This window comes from Crocodylus porosus, unplaced genomic scaffold (assembly GCF_001723895.1).
Source record: "Crocodylus porosus isolate Cpor-Errol unplaced genomic scaffold, CroPor_comp1, whole genome shotgun sequence".
NCBI lineage: Eukaryota > Metazoa > Chordata > Crocodylia > Crocodylidae > Crocodylus > Crocodylus porosus.
In genome coordinates this window covers 96,676,698-96,702,071 of record NW_017728947.1, presented here as the reverse complement: position 1 = coordinate 96,702,071, position 25,374 = coordinate 96,676,698, and the positions used below count along the sequence as shown (strand labels likewise).

The 25,374-nt window shown below is 39.3% G+C and overlaps 1 protein-coding gene across 1 annotated transcript in view; it reads right to left on the bottom strand.

The window, feature by feature from the left end:
* WDR25 (WD repeat domain 25) overlaps positions 1-24,337 on the bottom strand; it is a 141,409-nt gene extending 117,072 nt beyond the window's left edge. The window contains exon 1 of the mRNA XM_019552519.1: positions 23,523-24,337. Coding sequence (XP_019408064.1) covers positions 23,523-24,257 — 735 coding nt within the window. The 5' untranslated portion in view covers positions 24,258-24,337. The remainder of the gene's footprint in view (positions 1-23,522) is intronic.
* Between the last annotated feature and the right edge of the window lie 1,037 nt (positions 24,338-25,374).

The following is a 25,374-nucleotide window of genomic DNA, read 5'->3' as shown; positions in this document are numbered from 1 at the left end:
CAGATGGAAGGCCACTTAATGGAGTTCTGAGGACCTTCGAGGACTACATCCTTCTCAGTCTCTCTCCAGCTCCCAATTCACCAGGAGCCCCACCCTGAGCTGTGGACCCAGGCAGGAGCTTCTGCTGCGTTGGGTAGGCAGCGACAGCATCAGCTGTGGGTACAGCCAGGAGGTTCCAGAGCCCCAACATAGACCTGCTGGCAGTGTCCACAGCTAACATTGACGCCCGCCTGGTGCAGCAGAAGATTCTTCTCTGGTCCCCAGATCTGGGCAGGAACTTCCACCATGCTGGGAGGGCACCAGTGTCAGCTGTGGATGCCACTGGCAGGTTCTGCATCCAGGCTCCTGAACCTGCTGGCAGCACCCACAGCTGACATCGCTAGCTGCCCGCTGCAGTGGAAGCCCCACCTGGGTCCACAGCTGATGCCGCCACATCAAGGGCTCGTGCTCCTGGGCAAAAGCAGTCTCACCCACCTGCCCAGCACCGCATGACAACCAGAACTGTCAGCTGCCCACAGGCCAGATCTGGCCAGCAAACTGTATTTTGCCCACCCTAGTTAGGCTGTCTGTATATATCATTGCATTTTCAGATATGGTTTAGTCAAAGAAAGGGAGTGGGAAGAACTGATAAACTCTTTTGCTATTGTGACACTAGGGCAAGAAGATCTGCCCCTGCCACTCAGACCCAGCCAGGAGAAATTATTAGGTTGGGCACCGAAGGCACTGTCTGCCTATAAAGGGGAAATGAACTCCTCTACAACAATGGCATCCAAGAGAAATGGCCCATCAGCAAGAAGAATGCCAGGTGTCCCAGGGAGAAAAATTTCTGGAGGAAATTTCTGGTAACTTATGAATAATTAAAATAATGTTGATTGGTGGGAGTTGCTTGGAGGTTTTTTGTTTGTTTTTTTAAATCTAGCTATAATAGAATCACATTCTTTGAATCCCAGGCTTTGGAGGTTCAATGCCCCTACCAGTCAGGTTTGTAATCAGCAGGAAGGCTCAACTATGGAAATACTGGCTGGTCTCTCTGGAGAACTAGGGTGCAGCCAGATGAGAGGGTAAGAAATAAACTGTAGTTCTCTTCTTTTTCTGTCTTCAAACCTATGGTCAGTTTTGCTTATATAATTCTTTCCCCCTACATAATAAATCCTTTTGGTTTTTTGTCTCCTTACTGATTCCTTGTGGAAAGAGTGATCTTTGGGTGAGCAATATTCCAGACTAGCCCCTTCTACAGAAAGGAGGACCTAAAATTTCTTTCACAACCCAAAAGCCACCTAGTCCCCTGCTGTAACTGAGGTCCTGTTTATGGGCATAAGGCCCACAGGGATAAGAAGTTATCCCAGGGCAAACTCTGGTCCGTTTCTTGGGACAAGGATAGGTCTGTTGGGACAAGGATCTGGTCTGTTCCTTTGGATTGTCATCATGTGGGTTTTGGCTTCTTCGACCACAATCCTCACTTCCACAAAAGGGGCATCCTGGGACGTAATGGTCTTCATCTCTCTTCGAAAGGTAAGTCTGTTCTCTTATAGCTTGGCTGATGTCCTACACAGGGCTTTAAACTAGGTTTATCGGGGGCCTGGGATGCAGACAACAGAGAGAACCTAGGATCAACAAACCACAAGCCATGCACTGGAACATCCCACATAAATATTAACAGGTCTAATGGGCATCAGGACAGGGGGGAACTAAGGGCACCTATCAGGGGGCTCAAGTGTCTCTATACTAATGCTAGAACCATGGGGAACAAGCAGGAGGAACTCACACTCCTGCTTGCAAACAAGAACTTTGATTTAGCTGGGCTAACTGAAACATGGTGGGACCCTAAACACGACTGAGCAGTAAGCATTGAGAGCTGTACAGACATGATAGAGTAGGGAGAAAAGGGGGGAAAGACGATGCTAAAAGGCAACCATAGCAGGTAGATCCTAACTGACTAACCTTGTTTCTTCTTATGACCAGGTCACAAAATGCTTAGATGCAGGAATCAATGTAGATGTCATCTACTTGCATTTTAAGAAGGCCTTCAATATGGTATCTCATTATATTCTCACAGATCAACTGAGCAGCTGTGACATAAATGATTACATGGTTGGGTGGGTGGCAAATTGGTTTAGGAGTCACACTCAGAGTGGTGGTGGATGGGTCGATATCGACCTGGACAGATGTGGGCAGTGGAGTCCCACAAGGCTCGGTCCTTGGACCAGTGCTGTTCAGTGTCTTCATCGGTGACTTGGATGAGGGCGTGGAAAGCACTCTGTCCATATTTGCAGATGATACCAAATTATGGGGTAAAGTTAACATACTAGAGGGACCAAATTCAGGCAGATCTGGACAGGTTGGAAAAGTGGGCAGAACAGAATGGGATGCAATTCAATAAGAACAAGTGCAAAGTGCTACACCCAGGGAAAAAGAATCACCAGCACACTTACAGGCTGGAAGGGGGGACCTTCTCAGTAGTACAGCAGCAGAAAGGGATCTCGGGAGTCACTGTTGACACCAAGATGAACATGAGTCGTCAATGTGACAAAGCAACCAGTAAAGCTAACCGCACTTTATCATGCATTAGCAGGTGCATGACAAACAGGTCCGGGGAGGTGATACTTCCCCTTTTTGCAGCACTGGTCAGGCTGCAGTTGGAGTACCGAGTCCAGTTTTGGGCGCCACACTTCAAGAGAGATGTGGACAATGTCAAGAGGGTTCAGAACAGGGTCACTTGTATGGTTAGAAGCCTGCAAAGCCCTATCAGAAGAGATTGAGGGCCCTGGATCTCTTCAGCCTCCACAAGAGATCTTGTGGCTTCCTACAAATTCATTGGCAGGGCAGGGGAGGCAAGGAATAGGAGATGCTCTGTTTACCAGGGCACCCCTTGGAGTAACTAGGAACAATGGCCACAAACTGACGGACAGCAGATTTAGGTTAGGCCAGAAACAACTTCTTTACAGTAAGTTGCCAGAATCTGGAATGGGCTTCCAAGGGAGGTGGTGCTCTCCCCTACCCTGGGGGTCTTTAAGCAGAGGCTAGACATGCACCTGGCTGGGATCATCTGACCCCAGTGCTCTTTCCTGCCCAGGGCAGGGGGTCAGACTCAATGATCTGCTAAGGTCCCTTCCAACTCAAACATCTATGAATCTATGACAAGTGGCAGGACATTGGGAAGAAACTTGGAGTTCTGGGGGTGCATCAGAAACTGATTTGTGACACATTTACAACACAGAGTCTGAAGTCAACCTGAAACTTCTGTAAATTACTGTGTCGTTTATATGACTATGTAAATGTAATTTACATCTCCTACGTTAATATAATGGCTACCACAACAGGGACCCAAACCTGCTGAACTTTAGAAGCTATTGCAATAAAAATGTTTTAAGTATAATTTTTGCACAGCAAAATTCCACCGCAGAATTTACATCACTGTTTCTTACGTAGGCTTCAGTAAACACTACTAGGATACCAAAAACATTTAATTCCCAACAAATTGATTTTATTTTATGCGTTCAGTATCACAGGGGCTGGGTCTAAACAAACGGCTGACTGCTGAACCAGCATTACTGCACAGTACTGTTCCCACACATTTTTTCTGACACTACTGTGCAGTAGCATCACGTCACAGTTAATGTCCAGCAACATTACTTCTCATTGCTACTGCATAGTACAGTCTCATGTAGATGCCCCCAAGATGAATAATCCTATTGAAATAAAAACAATGTTATTATGAGACTATCTAGGCAAAAATGATGCAAATATTTTGAACTAGCTGTTGTGCATCTGAAAACACCAATATACAAAAAAGAGGATTTTTAAAAAATACTGAAAACTTCTAAGGCAGATTTAAAGTGCCCAATCCCCACAATTCAAGGCAGATTTTCAGAACAGCTCAGCTCCTATTTAGGTACCTAAGTGAAGTGGCCGGAGTTTCTGAAATGATCCCAAAGAACAAAGGAGTTTCTGGGTACTAAGCATTTTGGTAAATTAAGCCATGTATTTAGGTATCTAAACTGGAGTCTGGTTGCAAAGCTGTTTTGAAAATCTAGCTCTTTGGGTATAAAGAATTTAAAATAAAATGGTTCTATTCACCTATTTCCTTTTCTAATGCATTGCCTTTCTAAAGCAGAATTGCTACACAAATTCTATTCTGCAGTGGTTTATTCACTACTTTTTTTAAATGACTTCAGAGGAGATGAGACTTCCACTACTTTCACTGGGGAACTAAACTCACTGTTCAAACTTTTCCCAGGACAAGACTTAGCACTATTGTGCTTTTTATCTATAAAGTTGAAGATCATTCCATAGTCTGACTGATGTGATCATTCCAATTTCCTAATATTAAACCTAAATTTCATCTCTCGTTCCCATACTTATACCTCCTTGTACTATTCAAAATTATGCTTTCATTTTCCTTGGTGTGTACATCTTCAAATACTTGTGCATAGTTTGTTTCCATTAGCTGCCAGTGTATTAAACCTGCATAATTAGTTCTATAAATCTTCATGTCAATCCTACAGTCATTTAATACTTTCTCTTGGTTTTCTCCAACTTCATGTCTTTGAATTCACAGACGCTATTAGTAGCATGTTTTTCATATGCTGCAGATATAGGTATTTATAGATGTGCTCTAGAAGGCGGGGGGGGGCTTTAATTAGCGAGCCACACTAATTAAGAGTGCCCAAGTATCACACGCATCAGCATCCCCATGCTGAAAAATGGCAGGAGCACTTTGAACTAAAACTCATTGAATAAGCTTTAGTTCAAAGCACCCCACCAGCATTTTTCAGCCCCAGGACACTACTACATGCAACACTGGAAGCTGCTAGAGCATGTTAATTTCAGTGCTCCAGCAGACTCAATTAATCGAGTCTGCTCCCATACACTGGATTTACAGTGTGTTGGAATAGCCTCCCTGCATGCATGCAAGTACCCATAAACTTGAATTAAAAGATGTACTATAAATTAAGCAATTCATATATTTTAAAAATGATGATTATAAAAATGATACTTTGTATACAAATATACTAATATTAAGACTTCAATGAAATATTTCAATTCATAAAAGGTAATGCAGAAACCCCAAGGCAGAAAGAACATCTAGCTAGTAAAGGGACAGGGAACCCCTGGCACATGGAGACATTTTCCCCAGCACACCAGGAGGAATGCAAGGAAATTGTTTCAAACACAAAAAGTTGTTTTAAGTTGCTGCTCCAAGCTCTCCTGAGCAGCCACAAGTGCCAGCACCACGGCAGGTGACAGCTGAAAATAAGTCCGTGTCACAAAGGTGCTTGCTGAAGGCTCTATGAAGATTAAACAAAGTGTTTTTCTGTCATTTGTTTAGATATTAAGCTATATGTTGTTGCTAAGAGCCTAATTAAAGTTTAAGATGTAGTAAGGCCTTGCCCCACGTTCACTAACCAGATGCAGGTCCAGCTACAGCTGTTCCTCCCCCTTGCTTTGTGGCACTGAGGAGCCCTGATATGACAGTGCCCCTCACTGCCAAGCCACAGCCCCCCCCCCCCAACCCTGCTAGTGCCCTTCACTCTCAACCTATAACCCCCCATCCCTGCTGGTGCCCCTCACTCCTGACCCAGTCTCCCATCCCAGCTAGCACCCCATCCCTGCCAGTACTCCTTACTTCCAACCCCCAGCCCCCACCCCAGACCTTTTAGTGCCCCTCACTCCCAACCTGCTGCCCCATACCCAAAGGCCCCAGCCCCTCAGTGTGTGTGGGAGGGGGGGAGGAAGGAGAGCAGGCAGGGTGCCCTCACCTCCTCCTAGCACCAGCCACTCACATACCAGGCCACAGCTCTACCCTGGAAGTGCGATGGCATGGGGGGCAGTGTGGGCACCCTGAGGGGGAGAGGCAGAGACTAGGCAGAGCCATGGCCTGGCATGTGAGCAGCAGGCAGCGGGAGGAGGCAAGGGCAGTGCAGCTCCCCACCCCTGGTCCATTACTCCTCATGCTGCTGACAGCATGGCTTTACTCCATGGCAGTGCGGGTAGCTGGCATGGGGGTCTTGCTGACAGCGGCAGCAGCAATAAGTCTCACCACCATGCTCCACCCTCCTACACCAGTGCTGATCCAGCCAGGTTGCAGCCCCATGCTGTGCTGCAGGTGCACAAATCTGGGTGGGGGGGACATAGGTTCCTCCTGGCCCTGCAATGCTTCACCTATGGCACCCTGCTCAAGAGTGCACTCATCAGCAGGGAACTAGTCCCCCTGCCTCTTCCTCCCCTCCCCACTGACAAGCCACCCATGGCTCCAACCCACTCACTGGCTGGGCCCAGGCCCCACAGCTGTGTATTCTCACTTGGGCCCTAGACACCACCATACCACCATTTTGAGCAAACTTGCCTCGCTACAGAGGTGGATAGACAAGAAAGACAAAGGGAAAGAGCTGTGACCCAACATCATCAGGATCCATTCCTTTCTCCTGGAACTATATGACAGGTTTGCAGTTGAACACACAGATCTCAGATTGGCCTCTCTTGTCATCTCCAAACTCACTGATGCCATCCCTATCTACTGAAAGATTATCATCCCCATCGATGACGACATGGTTAACGCAACTACAGTTCTTATAAGTGCAACTACAGAAGTATATACACAGGCAAACTATAATATACACATACTAGGAAAATACAATGCAAAGAGACAATTTACTAACAAAAATTATCACAAGTTTTGCAGTCCTATTTTAAAGTCTTAAAATACTACAATACTACATCAAGGTTTCCAGCACAGTTTCTCCATAATCTGAATAATCTCCATTAGTTTTTATTATATAAAGAAAAAAGAATGCCTGATACCATCAAATGCCTCAGTTAAACTGGCAGACTACATACACTCATTAAACTTTAAATATTTGTTGTGCTACTTGGCTTGTAGAACAAATCTCTTTACAAGTTTATTTCAAATAAAGCACTCATTTTATACATAGTACTGCATAAACTTAGAGGGACAAATGGTAAACTGGCATGGTTTGATGCCACAAGTTCAGGTAACTCAAGGATAACTAATACTTTAATGACAGGAAGCTAATTAGTAAGAAGCATAAGAATGACTTTAGAATAGTTTTGTTACTGCTGCACCTGTACAGGATTTTAAAGAGTAACAGGGCACAAATTTGGCAGCTTCTTTGACAATATCACTAGTACAATAAGAAAATGTTCAGAACATCTAACTGTATAATTATAACAGTGTTTAGCAGCAGACAGTAATTGTGCCTAGAAAAAAACTTTTGTATAACCTCTCTCTCACTAGCAAGCATGAAAAAAACTGCAGAACAAACATACTACAATTCGCTAAGTAATAATTAGCTAAATTACTACACCCCTTTATTAAATGCTCTTATTTTCCATTCACATATATGTTTCTTACTCATTATCATCAATCATTTCCCAAATTTATAATTTTATGTTCCAGTAAAATGGGTTTCCCTTCAAGCCGAGTCCATCAGTTTCAGAACTCTGTAATTTTAGAGAATACCTGTGTATGGTAGTGAGGGCTCCTCTATCTTTCCACTAGGTAATTAAGGGCTGGCTGCGTACCTTGAAGGAAGCGCTCAGATTTTACAGAATCTAATCATAAATTGCAACTGAAGACAATTGAATCAAAGCATGGGTGCAATCTTAGTAGTTATGTTTCAAATACTAAATAATATAATAATATTTAACCTATATTAAGTGGTGGAACAAGTAAATTAAAATACAGGGGGAACTAAGGCTAACCATGTTTTTAGCTTGTGGGACACTGGAAAGCAGAAGTCAAAACTCAGATTATTTGCATTGAACTCTGGCATGTCATTCTATTGCATTGCAGCACAGCATCCTGACAAGTGCCTCAGCCAGCCCACCCTGGGTTCTCCCTCAAATATCTCCACTGACCGGAGCTGCAGCAATTACTCCAGCTCTCAGTGTATTGTACTATATTCTTTACCTCTTTCAAGCTTAAGAGACTCAAGAACACAATAAATCACAAAACTACAGAAATGGAAAAGAACAGTTTTAGAGGTCTTATTCCTGCATGGTATGTTCCACAGAGAGTGTATGGAGCAGCAGGGAAGAAAGCTATGGAAAAGTGCTGCCAACCCTGTTATTACATGAGTGGCAGCTGTACCCAAGCATAACACACTGCACCTGTTTCCAATGTGTTAGTGATTATCAGCATTTTTACAGTAATTCAGGGAGTAATACATTACCACAATACAGTTCTAAATATACTGATCAGTAATTAACTTTACCACTTAAATCAAAACTTCCTGCTGTAACTAAGGTAATAATTATATTCAACTCCCCCTATATAGGCAAAAAATTTGCTGCCCTAACTGTTAGGCCTTGACAATGTTACTTCTTAACCATTTAAAAAAAAAAAAAAAAACAACCATAAGCTTTGTGTCCTCACCAGCTGACCCCTGGAAAAATTACATGCCATCATTGCATTGATATCTGCCCTTCCATTAATCTGGGAATAATACAGCTAATTTTCCTCATAACAGCTCTGACATCATAAATTGTAAACATTTTAGGGAAAAAAATATATATATATAGGCTATAAAGCAGGGGTATCAAAAATCACCTGTACCCCAGACTGAATCTGGACGACAGGGCTCCTTGAAGGCAGATCTGGACATAGCAGTAGTGAAGGGACAAGTAGCATCACAACCATCTTTGCACCCTCCAACCCTCAGCCCCCTCATCCCAAATACACATGCTCACCAGAAATCTACCCCTGGGAATTTGGTGTAAGGCGCTTCCCCCCACTCACCTCCTCCTGAATTCACAGTCCCTCTGGGAGCCCCACAGGTTCTTCTACTCATATGCCTTACATGACAAGTTGACAATAAATTATGGCACGCTGTAGCTGGGGAAAGATTAAGGAGGGGAAAAAAAAAAGATATGCTCAAAAAAGAGAAAGTCCACAGAAGTGAAAGACATGGAAGAGGGGAAAAAATTATAGACAGTAAGGAGATAAAAGCACAAGAAACGTGGAGGAAGAATGTACGGACTTTCCTCTTTTCTGTCAGTCCTCAAACCGCCCTGAATATAATCACCTTTACTCCCAATAAACTTGTTTTCCAATTGAAAATGAGGACAGGCTTTAAACAATGTGGGTTTTTTTAATTTTCAAACATATATAGTCTCAAATTAATGAACGATGGGAAATACTTACTAGCAATTCAAACTCAAGTAGCTTATCATTTCAAATGGACCTTTCTGATTTATCTGCATACACATTTATCTTTCAGACTCCATGGTCTTCAGAGATTTACCTAGATTGTAAGATCTTTCTGACTTGTTGAAGACTGTGAGTAGCTCTTGTTTGGCTTAACTTTCAAAAACAGAATGTTATACAGAAGGCACAGTAATGGACACAATCAAGATTAAGTGCAGACGCACAGGCAAGTCCGCTACATTCCATCCCTCACCATCAGATTAAGCTGGTCCAATGATGGTAGTTTGCCCCACTTGGGCAAGGAATTTCAACTCTAAACGAAGTCAAAAGGAATACAATATAATGCCAAACTGCAGTGCCCATTCAACTGCAGGTAGCCACACATTCTCCCATGATGCGGCATTAATCAAAAGGCAAAAAATAACTACTTTAAATCCTCACCATCTGCACCGATACTGAATTATCATTTTCGATACTGAATTAAAAATTAAAAGATTTCAACTCACAATATAGTAACCTTTTTAAAAGTATTTTAAAACACAGCGTCTTCTGTTATATTTTTTCAGTCATATAAATAAAAAAGAACTCGCGCATATTAGTTATTGCTTCTTACAACTTGCTTTAATATAATAGCTACTGCTATGTACTAATAATAAATGGTATTTTATTTCGGGTGTACACACAGTATTATTGAACATGCCATATTTTGGGAGGTTACTGATCACACACAAGTTGTTCTCAATTAGTGTTGTTTGCCACTGTAGTTTGTGTGCTTTTTCTCTTTCTGAAGAAGCCAATAATCAGTGATCTTTAGAGAGGAAGAAAGATCAGAGACACGATTTCAACTCTAGTGCTCACTCTGTGCATTCTAAAGTCTAATTCACAAGGTATACGGCTGAAAATGTGGTATTTATAAAATGAAAGCAAAGATTCTTCCTTGTACCATTTCTCCCCTCTGAATGAGTGGAATCCATGTCCAAGAGATTTGCAGAACCACATATATAATTAAAGCAGAGCTGGTTCCTAAATATAAGTGTGTTATTATTTCAAATAAGGGTGATACAAAACAACCAAAGTCAAGCGAACACATTCAGTGAACTTTCTGAAAATATATATGTAATTATTTCCTTCCAGGCTCAAAATACAGGTGGCTTCAGATAAAAAAAAGTGAAGACATGAACACATTAGAAAGAACAGAAATTTGAGGCAAACTCTTTCTGTTGCTGACACTGAAATAAATCCTACACAAGTAATCTCTTTTTTTCTGAGGAATCTGAAAAAGTAGAGCAAAGCTTCTCCAAGATTTTGGTTTCCCTGACAACAGCACTGACAGACCAAGAGAGGTAAAGATACCAAATTGAAAAATGTATTGCACTTTGATAACAGACCTTGTAAATGTACATCTATATATACTATAGATATCCAAAAAGATGTGATCCTGATAAAGAGCACTAATGTAATAATAGTTAATACTTTATATTATGTATAATCATTTTGGAATTTTTTTCCAACAGTTTAAAAAATAAATAAAGATTGAAAAAGGAATTGTTATAACTTTTTAGTTTCCTTTAAAAATACAAATCTGAAAACTATTCCTTCTGGTTATATTATTTTTTCCAAGCTTTTTCCAAGGGAAAATAACACAAAACATTTCTTTCACTTTCACTGCTCTATATGACTTGACTTAAAGGTGAGATATCAAAGAAAATGTAATGAGTTTATTTTTTGTGTTTTATCAATGCCTGAATTTTTTTTCTATTTGGAAAAGTTGTATTTTTCTCTTGTCTCTAACTATAAATTCTATTTTGCACTAATCTTCCTGAAAGACTCCATGGATGACTGGAGAACTGCAGGAGTTTATGACATTTGAGATACTGAGGAAGTGGCTCTTGATTAACTGAGAGAAGTCATTTTTTTTTTTTTTTTAAACAGAGTCGTTATTTTTTTAACTGAAATCCTTCATACGTGGGTGAAGGAAAAGCTCCATTAGTAAAAATATAATACCAACACCCTTTCAGTCAAGGAAGACCTCTGAAACAAGGAAGATAAAACTTGATATTCTTCACTTTTTTACAGTAAAAAAAATAAGAGAGTGAAAAAACCTTTAATATACTTATATTCAGCCCTCTATTTTAAAAATTATGAAGGGGGTTAGGAGAAGCATAATCCAGCTTTCTGCCCCTCCAGGTCACTCAAGACCATTTTAATGATGTCCCACAGTATTCTAGCATCGCTGGACATGAATAATGCAAAGGCTCTTCTGCATACAAAACAAAGAAAGTACTTTCCACTTTATACCATTATTTTCTTATAACACTTCACTTCCCAGTTTTTTGGTTTTAGTTTAAGCTTTTTTTTGGTTGGTTGGTTGGTTTTTGTTTTTTGGAGGGGGGGAGAGGACGAAAGGAACAGAATGTCACTAGTTAACTAATGAGCCTTTGGGACAGATGAACCATAATACCACCCATGAACACCCCCTGCTTATGGGGTGCAGCTCTGCAACCTCCCCCCAGAAGACAAATGCCTGGTGGATGTCAATACAGGCCAGGCTGTTACAACAGACTCAAGAGAAATTAACATTCTCCACAGATAAAGGAAGGTCAGATGCTTTCCATATCACCCCCGCACAGAGCTGTATTAGCGTAAAGATGAATTTGGGCTCGGAGTCTAAAACAGAACATGCTTTTGGTATTCAAGTCTTAAAAAAAAAAAAAAAGGAATGACAACCTATCATCAATACAAAGATTGGGCCGATGCTATTTATAATCAAGGAAACAAAATCCTTTGAAAAAAGAACGTTTTGAGGCAGACGAGTATATCACCAGAATAAACACTACACAAGTAGTCTCCAGCTGTGGAATCTGAGAAAGTGGAGCAAGGCAAGGATTCCTGTTTCCTTGACAACAGCATTGCCAGGAACAAGAAAATAATTTAAAAATCTCTGTAAGAAACTTCTAACATGTCTAAGCAATAACACACCAAAACTGTTAGCTCCATACATCTGCAAATTCCAAGTACTTTGGGGATGCAGGGGCCAAAGCTAAGAATGTTTAATACTCAATAAGATCTCTTTGTGGTGGAAGTGTATAATTGCCTCTATAAAGCGATTCTTTTAACTAGCTATTGTCCTGACCTGTATTACAATCTGGATACCAGCACAGCCACAACCTTTGGCTGCTAACCAACCAGTTTCCTTCCTACAAGTCATCCCTTGTGTGTAAACCAAGCATTCACTAGTCTCTTTCTCACTGGGCACATCTACACCGACATTAACATGCCTTTGCTACTGCACATTCATTTCAGTACCTCTAATATGAGGTACAACATAAAGGCACATTTAGCCTCTGCTAATGTGCAGAAGCAAAGGCAAATTTTTTTTTTGTGACACTTACTGAACAGTAGACTAATTTTACTGTATATTAACGCAGATGTTGCTGTGACGTACTAACACGCAGTAGAACAGGCTACTATGCATTATGGTGTCTCGTGTAGACGTGCCCACTGAAATGTTACCAAATCACATTGTTTTAAAAAGTATCAAAGTATCTGAAAAAGGCACATTTACAGTAACCAGGATAACATGTATTACTACATATGGATGTGAAATCCTACCTTTTAGTAGTTTAAGTTTAAAAAAAAAATTGAGGTAAAGAAATTCTGCACTGGCAACTCTGAAGTAGTAAGGTTGACTTCTTTTCAGAGTACTTTTTCCTCGCCCTTTCTTGCAACCTTTTATATGTATTCTTAGACATACTGTTTACTTTACCTAAACATCAGTTAACTGTTAAAGCTTGACAGTTGTGTCAACTGCAAGCATTATGCCACAAAACATTTTTATTATCCAAGTAATTATTCACAAGACCACCACCCCCCCGCCCCCCATGATGCCAGCTCTTAGCATGTGTAGCATTCCTCCCCCCTTATCACTGGTGTGGAAAGTTCTGGTATGGTAGACTTGTCCCTAGCCATTCTCTTAGCAACTTAACACTGCTTGAAGGGGAAAAAGGAAAGACAGTGCTGAAATGCTTTACAAGGATGTGATGGCACTCAATTTAGAACAGGAAAGAAGTCTATTCCCCTCCTTAGAGAAATGGTGGAGAAATAGAAAAGAGCAGTTTTTTACTTTTATGGAAATACTTTAAAAAGTTCAGCACTTGTGAAAGAGTCCTACTGAACATACGGATCCCAGATACGGATGGAACCAGTAGCTACACTTATTATGCTATATATAAACTATGCTATAGTTTTTAATAGTGGTCAATAGAAATTACTCTAAAAACGAAAAGAATTCAGAAATTCTATCTGTTCCAGATTTCTTTAAACACATGACAGAATTCTACAGCAGGGATCTAACATTTTTAGAGATAAGGATTTCTGCAAAAGAGAAGACTCTTTGCAGCAGGGAAATCTCCATTCCCTCTGTGTGTTTAATTCTGCTATCTTCATTCATGCTGAGTAGCACTTGCATTTATCCAAGTAGTCTCACCGGTACGTAAATGGAATTAACTGCTACTCTGCATTAGTGAGTGGTACAGATTAGATCCCAATCACTTGTAGAACCATCCTATAAATGTGTTCACCTCTGTCCTCCTTTTTATCCACCAGCTTCTTAACCAGCTGTGTCATGCCAGGAAGATGGTATTTCTCTCCCAAGAATACTAAAGCAGCACTCCATTGAAAGCATCTAACTAGTATCAGGAGAATATTTCATCTGGCCCTAAGAAAAAGGATGCCACTTACTGTTATTTTTTAAATGTTTATTAAAAAAAAATTTATCTCCACAATTCGCAGTTAAGACTTTCCACGAGTCAAGAGAAATTTTCTAGAAAAAAGGTTCACCAAGCACTAATTGTATATATACTCCAGTTGAAAAAAAAGAGAGCCACTATTAAAGTGTTATTCTTGCATATGAATCTGCCTAAGGATACTGAATGGCATGGGATTAGCAATGCAATAAGGTCACTTGTGTCCCTAGGTCACCAGTTTGAATCCAGCCCAGCAGTGACAAGGAGAGAACCATTTGAGGGTGTCCGTGGCCTTTTGTGAAATGAGTTGGCAGTCCTAGGTCATTATTTAGTGAACTGACATCCATGTCACAAAACATTCAGAACTGACACACGTTGGTTATTTTGTCTGACACACCCAGCACTGGATTGGTTTGAAACCTGTAATAATTTTAGAAGTGATCCATCCAGCAAAAGGCAAAACAATAGTGCTGGGGAAATGTGTATTGCTAGTGTAAGCACTGTATTCATGAGGTAGATGAATAGAGGATGTCACATTATATCGCTTTTAAGTTCAACACAGGGAATTCTAGACAGGAAACTTACGAAAAAATAGAATAAGCTTCTGGAGAGATACAATCTACCCTGCTATCTTTCATCAGAGTATATATGCAAAAAAAAAACACAAAAAGTTTTGAAAATCAAAATACAACATTACTTCACAAGGCACTCAATGTGATTCAGGCTGCAAGAATCCATTTATTATATTTGGATTTTATGAGGAATACCTCTGACCCTGGAATTTCACAGCACTGCACAATCATGACAAACCTCACATCTGGTAGGTAGGATAGCATTATTATACCAAGTTTAAAAATTGGTGAATACAGATCTAATACCCTGTCCAGGTTCAAACTGCATCTCCAAAGAGAAGCGGACAGAATACATAAGACTCAATTCCAAATCATTGGCTGTAACCAGCTACCGCACCCCTCTGTAATAAGGAAAACGAACACATCTAGAGATTTTAACTTCATAACGGACTTGATTTCTATAAGTTGTGAAAAATCACCACAAGTTAATGATAGAATGATTAAGTTTATCATACAGCTTCTTAGTTTCACAGACTTTAGCGTCTGTTTTCAATGGCTTATGTATTGGAGCAACATAGTTCTCACTCTCCCTGAGCTTAGTTCTACAAGCAGGGAAAAAATGAAGAAACTGAAAGAAAACGGCATGCTGTACAATAAGCGGAACATAACTGCTGTCATCTTCAACACCATAAACACCCTTTTCGAAACACTTCTCCCAGAAAAAAAAAGTGTCAGAAATGTGTCACAAACTATTGAAATCTTGCCTAGACTTCAACTGCATTGCATAGTTATGATGCAAGTACAAATATCAGACTAAAAGATTTGCAATTAGAAGTATTATCAGTAAACCTGTTAAAATGAGCATCTTCCAAATGACACCCTTCATCTACCCTGGCATAAAAAAATTAGGAATGACTGCCAAGATTGTCAAAGTAACCAATGATTGGGGTTCTGCACTTTTAAATGCCCAACTTAAAACACCTTAGTGGGTGCATCTACACATGCCCCTGACTACATTTTGTACTGTGCAGTCAGTACTTTTTATAGCAAGTACTAAATGACCAGGCAGTCCCGGAGTGCATGGCCATTTTTAGATGCTACATCGCCAAAGCAAAGAACTACAGTGACATGGTAGCTCATGCTATGCCAACATAGCATCGGTATCACAGTTTGTGCCTGCCAACACTACATAGCTGTAGCATCTTGCATAGGACACACCCAGTAAGACCTAATTAATTATCAGAAAGTGTTAAAAATCCACACAACGAAAGTCAGGCCACTTAAAAGTCTTAAGTCAGAGTCCAAACTGAAGGCGTCAAAATTATGAGCCAGTTTTGAATACCATAGGCAATATGCTACTATACTTAGAAGATAAAAGCAAAAATAGATTTCATCAGTATTAAATGTATCACATGATCCTACAATTCACTTATAGCAGCAGTTCAACATCATGTATTCATAAAAATGTCAACAATGTTTGCAAAAGGAATAAAAAAGAGTTCACCCCACAGCAGGTTGGATAAATGAGACAATCCTGTGTTTTCATTTTTATAAGAATACTCAAACCTGTATAATTTATTATATTTGTTTAATGTAATATAAATTATATAATACTTTGAAAATGTTGTATGTTATTTATGATGCAAATGCTCTACACTGTCCTATCTTTAAATCTTCTGCCTTGTTCTCTAGCTTTCTGAGCTGGAAGTACTGCAGAAAAAACACATGCCTCAAGTGATGTATGTGCTTCCAATTATTAGGATGAGTTCCTCTGCCCAAGAAAAAGGAAAGATGGTTGGACGCAATGGGAAATCTAGCTCACCCCTCAGCTGAAAGCTTTCAGTAAAGACTTTAAAAAGGGAATGGTTAAAATATAAGAATATTCTTAAAGAATATAAAGATGGCCACAAGACAGGATGGGAAGTAATCATAGTTGTATCACTGTTGAGTAAACCCTAAAAGCAGGATGGAATTTTAATATTATGGTTTCAGGTTGGGGTACTGTGGATACAGATTAGTTAATAAAGTTATTTCTAATACACACTCTATAATCATTTATCGTTACGAAGTTCTAACCTCCTTCCAGTTCTCCATGAATGCTTTTTTTTTTTTTTAAAAAGAGATTTCATTTTTTTGTTGGTAGAAAGAGCTCCAGAAAACTGCTTCAAATTTTCATTGCCCACAAAGAAAGAAAAAGAATTTGACTTTGTTTTTTTCATACATAAAATGGAAGCAGCATCCAAATTTTCTTTTCTAAAAAAAGTTCTTCTTTGTCCACTCTCCAAGGTGCTGAACACTCCACCTACTGGTAGAAATTATTCTTATTCCAAGGGAACTATTGCTATGAAGGAAGTTACAGTTATAAATAAATGATAAGTACTGGGCTTAGCGCACACACATACACACATCTGCTTATGTAGAGCAAATACTTTTAATGAAAAAAAATTCTAAAGGTATGTTTTTCTTATTAAGTAGTCAAGACATTTATAAGCATTTTCTAAAACAGCTGCTCTTCCTAGAGCTTTGGTATTCCTTTGTGAAATGACAGTTGGAAATGGTTGAATTTTCACTGTATTCAAAACCCCAAGGGAGGATTGTGATATGTTCTTGGTTTAAGTCAGAATGCATATCACCTTCCACGCTACTTCAAACACAGGACAAACCCTTCTCATCACTTTCATATCTATATTGTAGGAATGCATTCCACCGTGGCAGTTTATTCATGATACATTTTATTTCTTCCCATCAAATGCCTGAACTAAAATATATTTTTCACTTTACCAATTATATTCTTTTTTTTTCCCCCCAGACCTCTCCTTAAAGTAGCCAAATGCAAAGTTCTCAGTTTGTAATGAAAAAAATACTTCATAATATTTAAGCAGAGAAAGGGAAAAATAAACAGAGAGCTGCAAAAATGCTTAGCTAATTCTGGAAAGAATTCAGACACTGGTATTTGGCTGCAGATTCTCAAAGAATGCCAAGCTATAACAACTGAAGTATTTTACATTTGTACAAACCTTTTCATTAAAATAAAGTCTTCCAAACAAGGCAGTATCAGGGCCAATTTGACCTTCTCAGGCAGAACTACATCCCACCCCATGAAATCTCAGTGGACTCTGCAAGCATAAGTATCTCTATGTGTTGATTAAACTTCAGGGCTAGAGTTGATAGATAACAGCCTGTGAATTTAACCCTGCAAATGTTTACTATTAGAACTATTATCTACTACCACAAATAGTAAGGGGCAAAGGACAAAGACAGTACAATTAGGATTCAAACTAGTGATTCCAAGGAGGCTTAAAACGTCTCACATACAGCCAAAACTAATAAGCTATTCACTCTGAATATCTATTCTTCATGTTACAGACTTATTATTTCTCTTCTAACAAAGCTCTGGAGAAGAAATGTTTGTTCATACACTATTATAAGAACTTCATATACTTTGTGCAAGTTCATATCAAAAATAAGACTGTACAATTAAAAGCTACACTTCTATGAATATAAATCATTGTTTTCAATTATGGTTACTTAAGTTTCTCTCAGGGGAAACCATCCTTAAGCCATTTTCCTAGTTCCTGTTACCTAAATTCCTGAATTATAAAATATTGTTTCCACACAGTGATTAGGGCCCATGACCCTGAAATAGTTAGTGCAATTAGTCTCAGTTGTCTGCAAAGCTCATCTTTAATCTAACTGTGCCCTCTACTGGCTTGAGGATACAAATATAAAGCTACTTATAAGTGTTAAGATGTTATTCATCACACCATCAAAACCCTGCATTTGCTTATGAAATAACCACAACCTACTCTAGTCATTTACATCTTCTGAGTGTCTAATTTATTTTGTTAATGACAGCTACTTTAGTAGCTTCTTACACCTGGAGGGTTAGTTTTTTTTATTTTTTTTTCCTATTAAATATTTAAGAAGCATTCTATAAAGAATTTTTAATTTTCAACATACTCTCTGGGCAGGTTTACCTGAAAGCCTTTTCTAGCTTATGAAATTAATTGTATTTGATCAAATAAGAGTATTATTTAAATAAGAGTATTAAAAGAATGAAGCACTGTGGTCCCAGTTCAGTATAGTACTCCCACACATGCTAGCCTTAAGTATTTTTAAAGTTTAAATAACAATATTATGTATTACATATTAATTACATTGTTAAAATATTATGCTACTAATACTTGGATTGAAATTTTCTACGATACTAAAGACAGTATGTGCACAATTAATTGTGAATTTCAGTGGAGTTTGAGCATCTTACCTTTACATATTCCTTTGAAAATCCCACCTTAAGGATTTTAAGATTGTCCTTGAAAAGGGATAATTCTATTTTGTTTTCCAGTTTGTCTTCCTGCTCAGACAACAGGATGGATAATGTGATAGCTTCTGTTAATGCTTCATAAACAATTTAACACACCTATAACAATTTTTATTCCAAAGGGCTTTATAAAACTGTATACACACATGCACACACATAATTAATTTCATTCATCAGTAAACAACAGCTACATGGTGGTAGCATGCAACAACTAAGCGTGACACAACATCTTAGGACAGGCTCAGATGGGAAGGAAGTGCAATCAAAGGTTGTGAACACACAGCATGACTCCTATGGAGTAATTCACCTGAACTTTATTTTCTGTAATAAATGTATTCCATAAAAAGGGATGGACACATCACGAGTTCAGCTACGAATTCAAGCTGCCCACAGTACGTGCTATTACAGGGCTTGGCCGTTGGATTATTAGTGAATAATGGACTAGCCTGTGATGAAACACATTAGTGGAAAACACAAGATCAGCAAACCCACTTTTCAAGCCCACTTGGGGTTAACTTCATCCCAAAGTGGAGTGACTTGAACCATCAAAAGGCTCTATGTCATGTTTCCACTCCACTTTTCCACCAATTGAAAGTCAAATGACTTCATAATAAGCAAGTTGAGGCTCTTCACCTTCATTTTTGGAGTTTCTTTCCCTAATTTAGCTTCTCAAAATGTGTTCATACCAGGGTCTGTTCTTCCTGTTTAACATCATGGGCCATCATGCAATATCAGACTCTATCCTCCATTTTATAACATGAATTTAGAAAAACATAAAGGCTCCTATTTCAGTAGAAACATTTTTTAAATAATGGTTCTTGATATATTACATGCAGATGAATAATCTGCTCTCCTTAAAAGTTAGTTTTGGCCATCAAAAATGCTTTTTTATGTAAACCAAAATCATGAGAACATTATCTGAACCCAGAACTTTGGTAACGTTATATTAAACCTGCCCAAATTTTAAAAATCATGACAATAAGCTTAAATCCCACGGCTTCTATTCCTGATTGCCTCACTAAATAAGTAAAATAGCTGCAAGTTTAGCATGAAAAGGCATTTTCTAATGGTAGTTTTATCAAAAGTACTCGTTAGCCCCATTTCTGAAAAAATATGTAAAAGCCAGTAGAGATGTAAAAGGTTAAATGATTAATTGTTTAACTGATATGCACTATAACAACCAGTTAAACTTACCAGTTATCCTTTAGCTTGAGCCAGGCGCAGTCTGGCAGGGAAGGGGAAATGGGAAGTCACGCCGTGCCCCAGCAGGAATCAGAAGGCAGAAGGGCAGGCAGGCAGGAGGGAGGGAGGAAGCAAGGAGAAGGGGAGAACTGCAAGGGGGAGAAAGCACTAGTACCCATGGCACACAAGGCCATTTTGCTTGGCACACCACAGCACGCCCAGGGCTCTGGGCAGCTGACACTGGCCATGGAGCCCAGGCTGCTGCTCACAGCAGGTAGCTGGGAAGCTGCAAGCTCTGGCTGGCTGCAACCAGGAGGATGCAAACAGCTGCATTGGTCTCTGGAGCCCTAGCTGGGCTCCATGGCAGCAGCGGGTACACGCGCACCTCCTGCCCACTGCCTGCTACAGCTATCCAGAGCCCAGGTTGGCTGTGGCAGGCAGCTGGGAGGTTACAAACAGCTGCACCAGGCTCCAGAGCGTGCACCCACCACTGCCATGGAGTGTGGCTGAGGCTCCAGAGCCCAGTGCAGCTGTTTGGTCTCACAGCATGCCAACCTTTTTATAAGCCACCTGAGAGAAGAATTCCTCAAGGACTGTACCATCAGACCCTTGCTATACTTAAGATATATCTATGACATCTTCATTATTTGGACAGAAAACCTGCAATCTCTGATTTCCATCAGAAGTTCAACAATCATCACCTTTCCGTCAGACCATTTCTTGAATACTCCAGCACCAACATCTCCTTTTAGATACAATGATCACTATTCAGAACAGTAAAATACAGACCACAATATACAAAGAAACCCAAGAACCAACATACATATCTGCACAGAACCAGCAATCACCCTAAACACACCAAGAAAGCTGTAATATACAGACAAGTCCTCCAATACCACTGAATTTTCACTGAGAACAGCTGAGTGTCACCTCATAAGTCTCAGAAAGGCTTCTACCCAACAAGGACACTCCTCCAGAGAGACAGATCACACTTTTTAAAGAGCCACCCAGATACACCACATGAAGAATTGCTGCAGTACAGAAGGAAAACCCCTATGAATCACATGCCACTGGTTATTATGACATATCATCGCTCCCTCAAACCTATATGAAAAATCCTTAAACAGTTGCAACCCATACTAGAAGGAGACCCAGTTCTTACAGAGAACTTTCCAGAACCACCCATCCCAGCCTTCAAACAAGCATGAAACCTCGCTAACCTCATCACCAGAGGCAAACTTCCTATGGCCCAAAACACACCAAATCCTGCCAACACATTTCCATCAACCCCCACAACTACACCCTACAGCAGAACCATCAGCATTCCTGGATCTTACAGCTGCTCCTACAGAAATGTAATACATCTCATCCAAAGCACCAAATGCACTGATGAAAAATATGTAGGAGAGACCAAACGACAACTGTCACCAGAATGAATGCACACCGGAAATCTATTAAAGACAAGAATACCCAATTACCTGTGGGGGCACATATCTCGCAAGAAAACTACACTCTCTATAATCTCTGAGTTCTAATCCTCAAAGGGAATTTACAAAACACCTTTCACAGACAAGCCTATGAACTTCACTTCATCAATCTATTGCATACAAAAAATCATGGACTGAATACAGACCTTGGAATTAAGACACGTTATAAACTGCCTAACATCTGACTCCCCAGGTACCTCTCCACTATTTACCAGCTACATTCATTCCCTTCCATCTCCAACCTGTCTCTCACCTACTCACTCCTCAATTTACATCTTCAGAGACTACTTTTCTTGCATGCATACCAGCCTCTGGCTTCTTTACTATTCATTCCATCCAGGAAGAACATAGACCAACTGCAGATCCTTCCTCAACCTGATGAAGGGTATTTGTACCCACAAGCTTGCAAAGAAGAATTTTTCCAACAATGTGAATTGGTCTAATAAACAATATTAGATTTACCCAAAGAACCTCGTCTGCCCATGTCCTTAGACCAACCCAGCTATAACCTATACACCTGAAAGATGGACGAGTACATTAAATCAGAATCTACTAACACTAAGTAAGTCTTAACAAAGATCTAAAATGCTTTAACTATAAAGCAATCTTATAAAATAACTATAAAGTACTTGTAAGCAGCAATTTATAATATATACAGTAAGAAAGGCTCATTGTTTAGAAACAAGCAACAGTAGTTCGGTGCCAAACTGATAATTTATATTACTACCTTTTTGGAAATACCTTCATAACTAATTCAGAAGTTCAAAACTCAAACATAAAATTACTCTGAACTAAAATGCTTTCTGTATTTTCATCTCCTTTCCTGAATTCGAAAGCCATATCTGCACTGCCTTATCTTTGCAAAAGCAGAAGTTGTGTACTATTTTATCAAGCATTTACATTAATTCACATTTAGCAATCCAAAACATGAGGTGCAGTGCCAGAGTGGCTGAGGCAACAGGTCAAGCCTTGCTCTGGAATCAGGCTAAGGGCCACCCCCACACAACCTAGCTGTGAATCAGTACCAAGTGATTTCACCTGGTACCCATTCGAGTTAAGGGCAGCTGAACATAATGCTAGCCACATCACTGCACCACCGGCTACAGAAATGAGCGTGCCTTAACCATACTAACCAAGTAGATAAGCTTGTACCTTACCCATTAATACAAAATTAATCTATGAATATTAAGTAAAATTATTTTATATTTGTCACAGTAAGTGTAAACAATTTTAAAAAGCAAGTAATTTTTTTATATTGTAGCTATCTGTTCAAATAAAAGAGGGAATTTAAACAACAGTTGTATCCTTTGTAGAAAATAGTACAAATTAACTGGTAAACATTTTACTATAATCACCCATTCCACCCATACATAATTGTTTCATGTATTACATGCCACTGCCCCAGGATGAACTTTTAGTTAAAGCTTCTTTCTTGACTAAATTTTTATATACAGCTTGTCTGCTTCCTGTTCTAATATTTCCTCTCCATTCCACATAGTTATAGTATTTGTAGATCACAATACCTCCTCTTTGCCTGTCTATTGGCTGAGGCAAGGTCTGTACATGTATGCTAAATGTCAGGACTGGAACCCAGGCCCCAAACCTGTGTGTCTAATATTGAAGCACTGTAGTATAAATTCAGTTAAAATTAACAGGAGGTTCTACAAGCACCACTGGCATATTAGTTATCTATAGTACAAATAGTTATCTACAGTACAACTATTTGAAGTAATTTATACTTAATACATAAATGGACAGTGGCTTTTAAAAAGACTCCCACTGGCTTTTACTACAGATGAGTCAAAGGAGGATCCCACAACCCTTACTCCTGCAAGCAGTACAATGTTCCTAAGAAGGGTAACAAAATTGTGTTCTATAATAGGCCCTAGTCAGGCAAAATTTCTCCTTGGGGTCTTAGTACTAGAATTGCAAGCAGGCAGGAAAGAGGACTTCAGAAAACAAACACTAGTCCCACCTGCTTAAAATATATTCAATCAAGTCTTGTGAGCAATCCATAACGTAAACTGTTGTGTCATATAAGTACATTACCTTGACTGTATTATCCATGGAAGCTGAGAGAAGCATATGACTCCATTCTTGTACAGGACACCACTGGACTTTATTAATGGGACCTCTGTGTTTGGCTATCTGAAACACCAAGTTCTTTGGGATTTCAGTGGATTTATACTTAGATCCTAAATATGGCTTAATAAATTCAGAAATTTTTGTGGAACTTTTCTCTCCTGATCTATCTGGTTTAATTTCATTACTTGTCTTCTCTCCCTGTCCTTCAGATTCTTTTCTTTCAGACACACTAGCAGATTTTTCTTGACGTAGTCTTTTAGGGATATACGGTCGGATTCCCGAGATGGTGGCAACATCATCTTTATATACTCTTTTCTGAGAGGAGGTGCCATTTCCAGAAAGAAGTTCTGATTTTATCAAGGAACCTGATACCTGGTCACAGCTTTTATAGGATATGTACCCTGTAGTATGACCAAGATAAACTTTGCTAGGATAAGCAGTTGTCAGCTCCCTCTTAGCCTGTACATAATATGCAGAGCAATCTTTATGAACCATGCTTGGAGTGGAACTGTCAGTGTTCTCAGCAGGCTGCATTTTGCAGGTGAATTTTTTGTCTAAACCACCAGGTGCAAAACACTGAAGATGATTCACAGCAGAACTTGCAGGATTTGTCTTTCTACTAGACATATGGGGATCTTCAGCCTTTCCAGTCTCTGTCTCAGAGTCTGAATCATCATAAGCAACCAAGGATGAAATCATTGTGGTTAGATACGGCAAAATCCAGTAATCTGGGTGCTAAAATCCTCCAAAATGATGATTATCTGCAATTAAAGAAAATGAGAACTTAGAAAATAGTACATTTTCAATATTTAATGTTCCAGTTACTTAAAAACTGCATCATTTCTATAATTATAAATAGATATGCATTTTTATTCATAGTTATTCATATAATTTATTTTTTATTTCAACACATGTATACTTTTCTTCACATAGCATCTTTCACTTAGAGGTGTTTCTGCAATTTACATGCATGAATTATAATTTGAATAGGTAAGCAGGTTGTATTCCAGATAGTAATGCACAGAATTACAATAAGGAAAGCATAAGCTTCTTCATCTGGTCATTCCAATATACTTTTAGGCTAAACTGTAATAAGGCTTACCCTGACAAGGTAATACTAATAATAAAATGGCTTGAGGAAATATACTTTTTTCAGTGGAATGCAAATTCTACAAATGGAGCTGGTACAATATGAAGTCCATTTATAATGTTGGTACCGTAAAGGACTCTGAGCAGGGTCCAAGGGAAAAAAGGACCCACAGAATTACTAAATGGATCAAGGAATGCACTGTAAGAACAATCTGTATATCTAACATTGCCAATATACTAAGTTCAACATAACTTCCTATGTTAAATCAGTAGCAGAGTTGAGAGCCATGCCAAAATTACTGCGCTTATTGACTTCCGTAGAAAATATTCATGTGCCATTGTTCACTATGAACCAAAATATGGTGGTGACTATCTTTAGCCTTTTATGTATTAAACATCAGAAGTAAAGTCTGCTCCTAAGCATCATATTTTCCTCAGTGGGTCCAGAGATTTGTGATGCTACTCTGTGTAGCGTCAGTTTAAAAAAGTAACCTGTAATCTTATGCTACTATAATCTGAAATAAGGCTTCGTTTATAGGAATAAATGACAAATTATAATCTGTAATCATTCAGACGTAGGGTATGTATAGTACATGCATGTAATTTGGTCCATGGTTCTTGCAGGTGCAGGCCATGATCGTATCAATACTTACACATGTTTAAAATTTTACTATTAAGAGTAGCCCCATTGAAATTAAACTGAAATGGGCATTCATAGTATTAAATT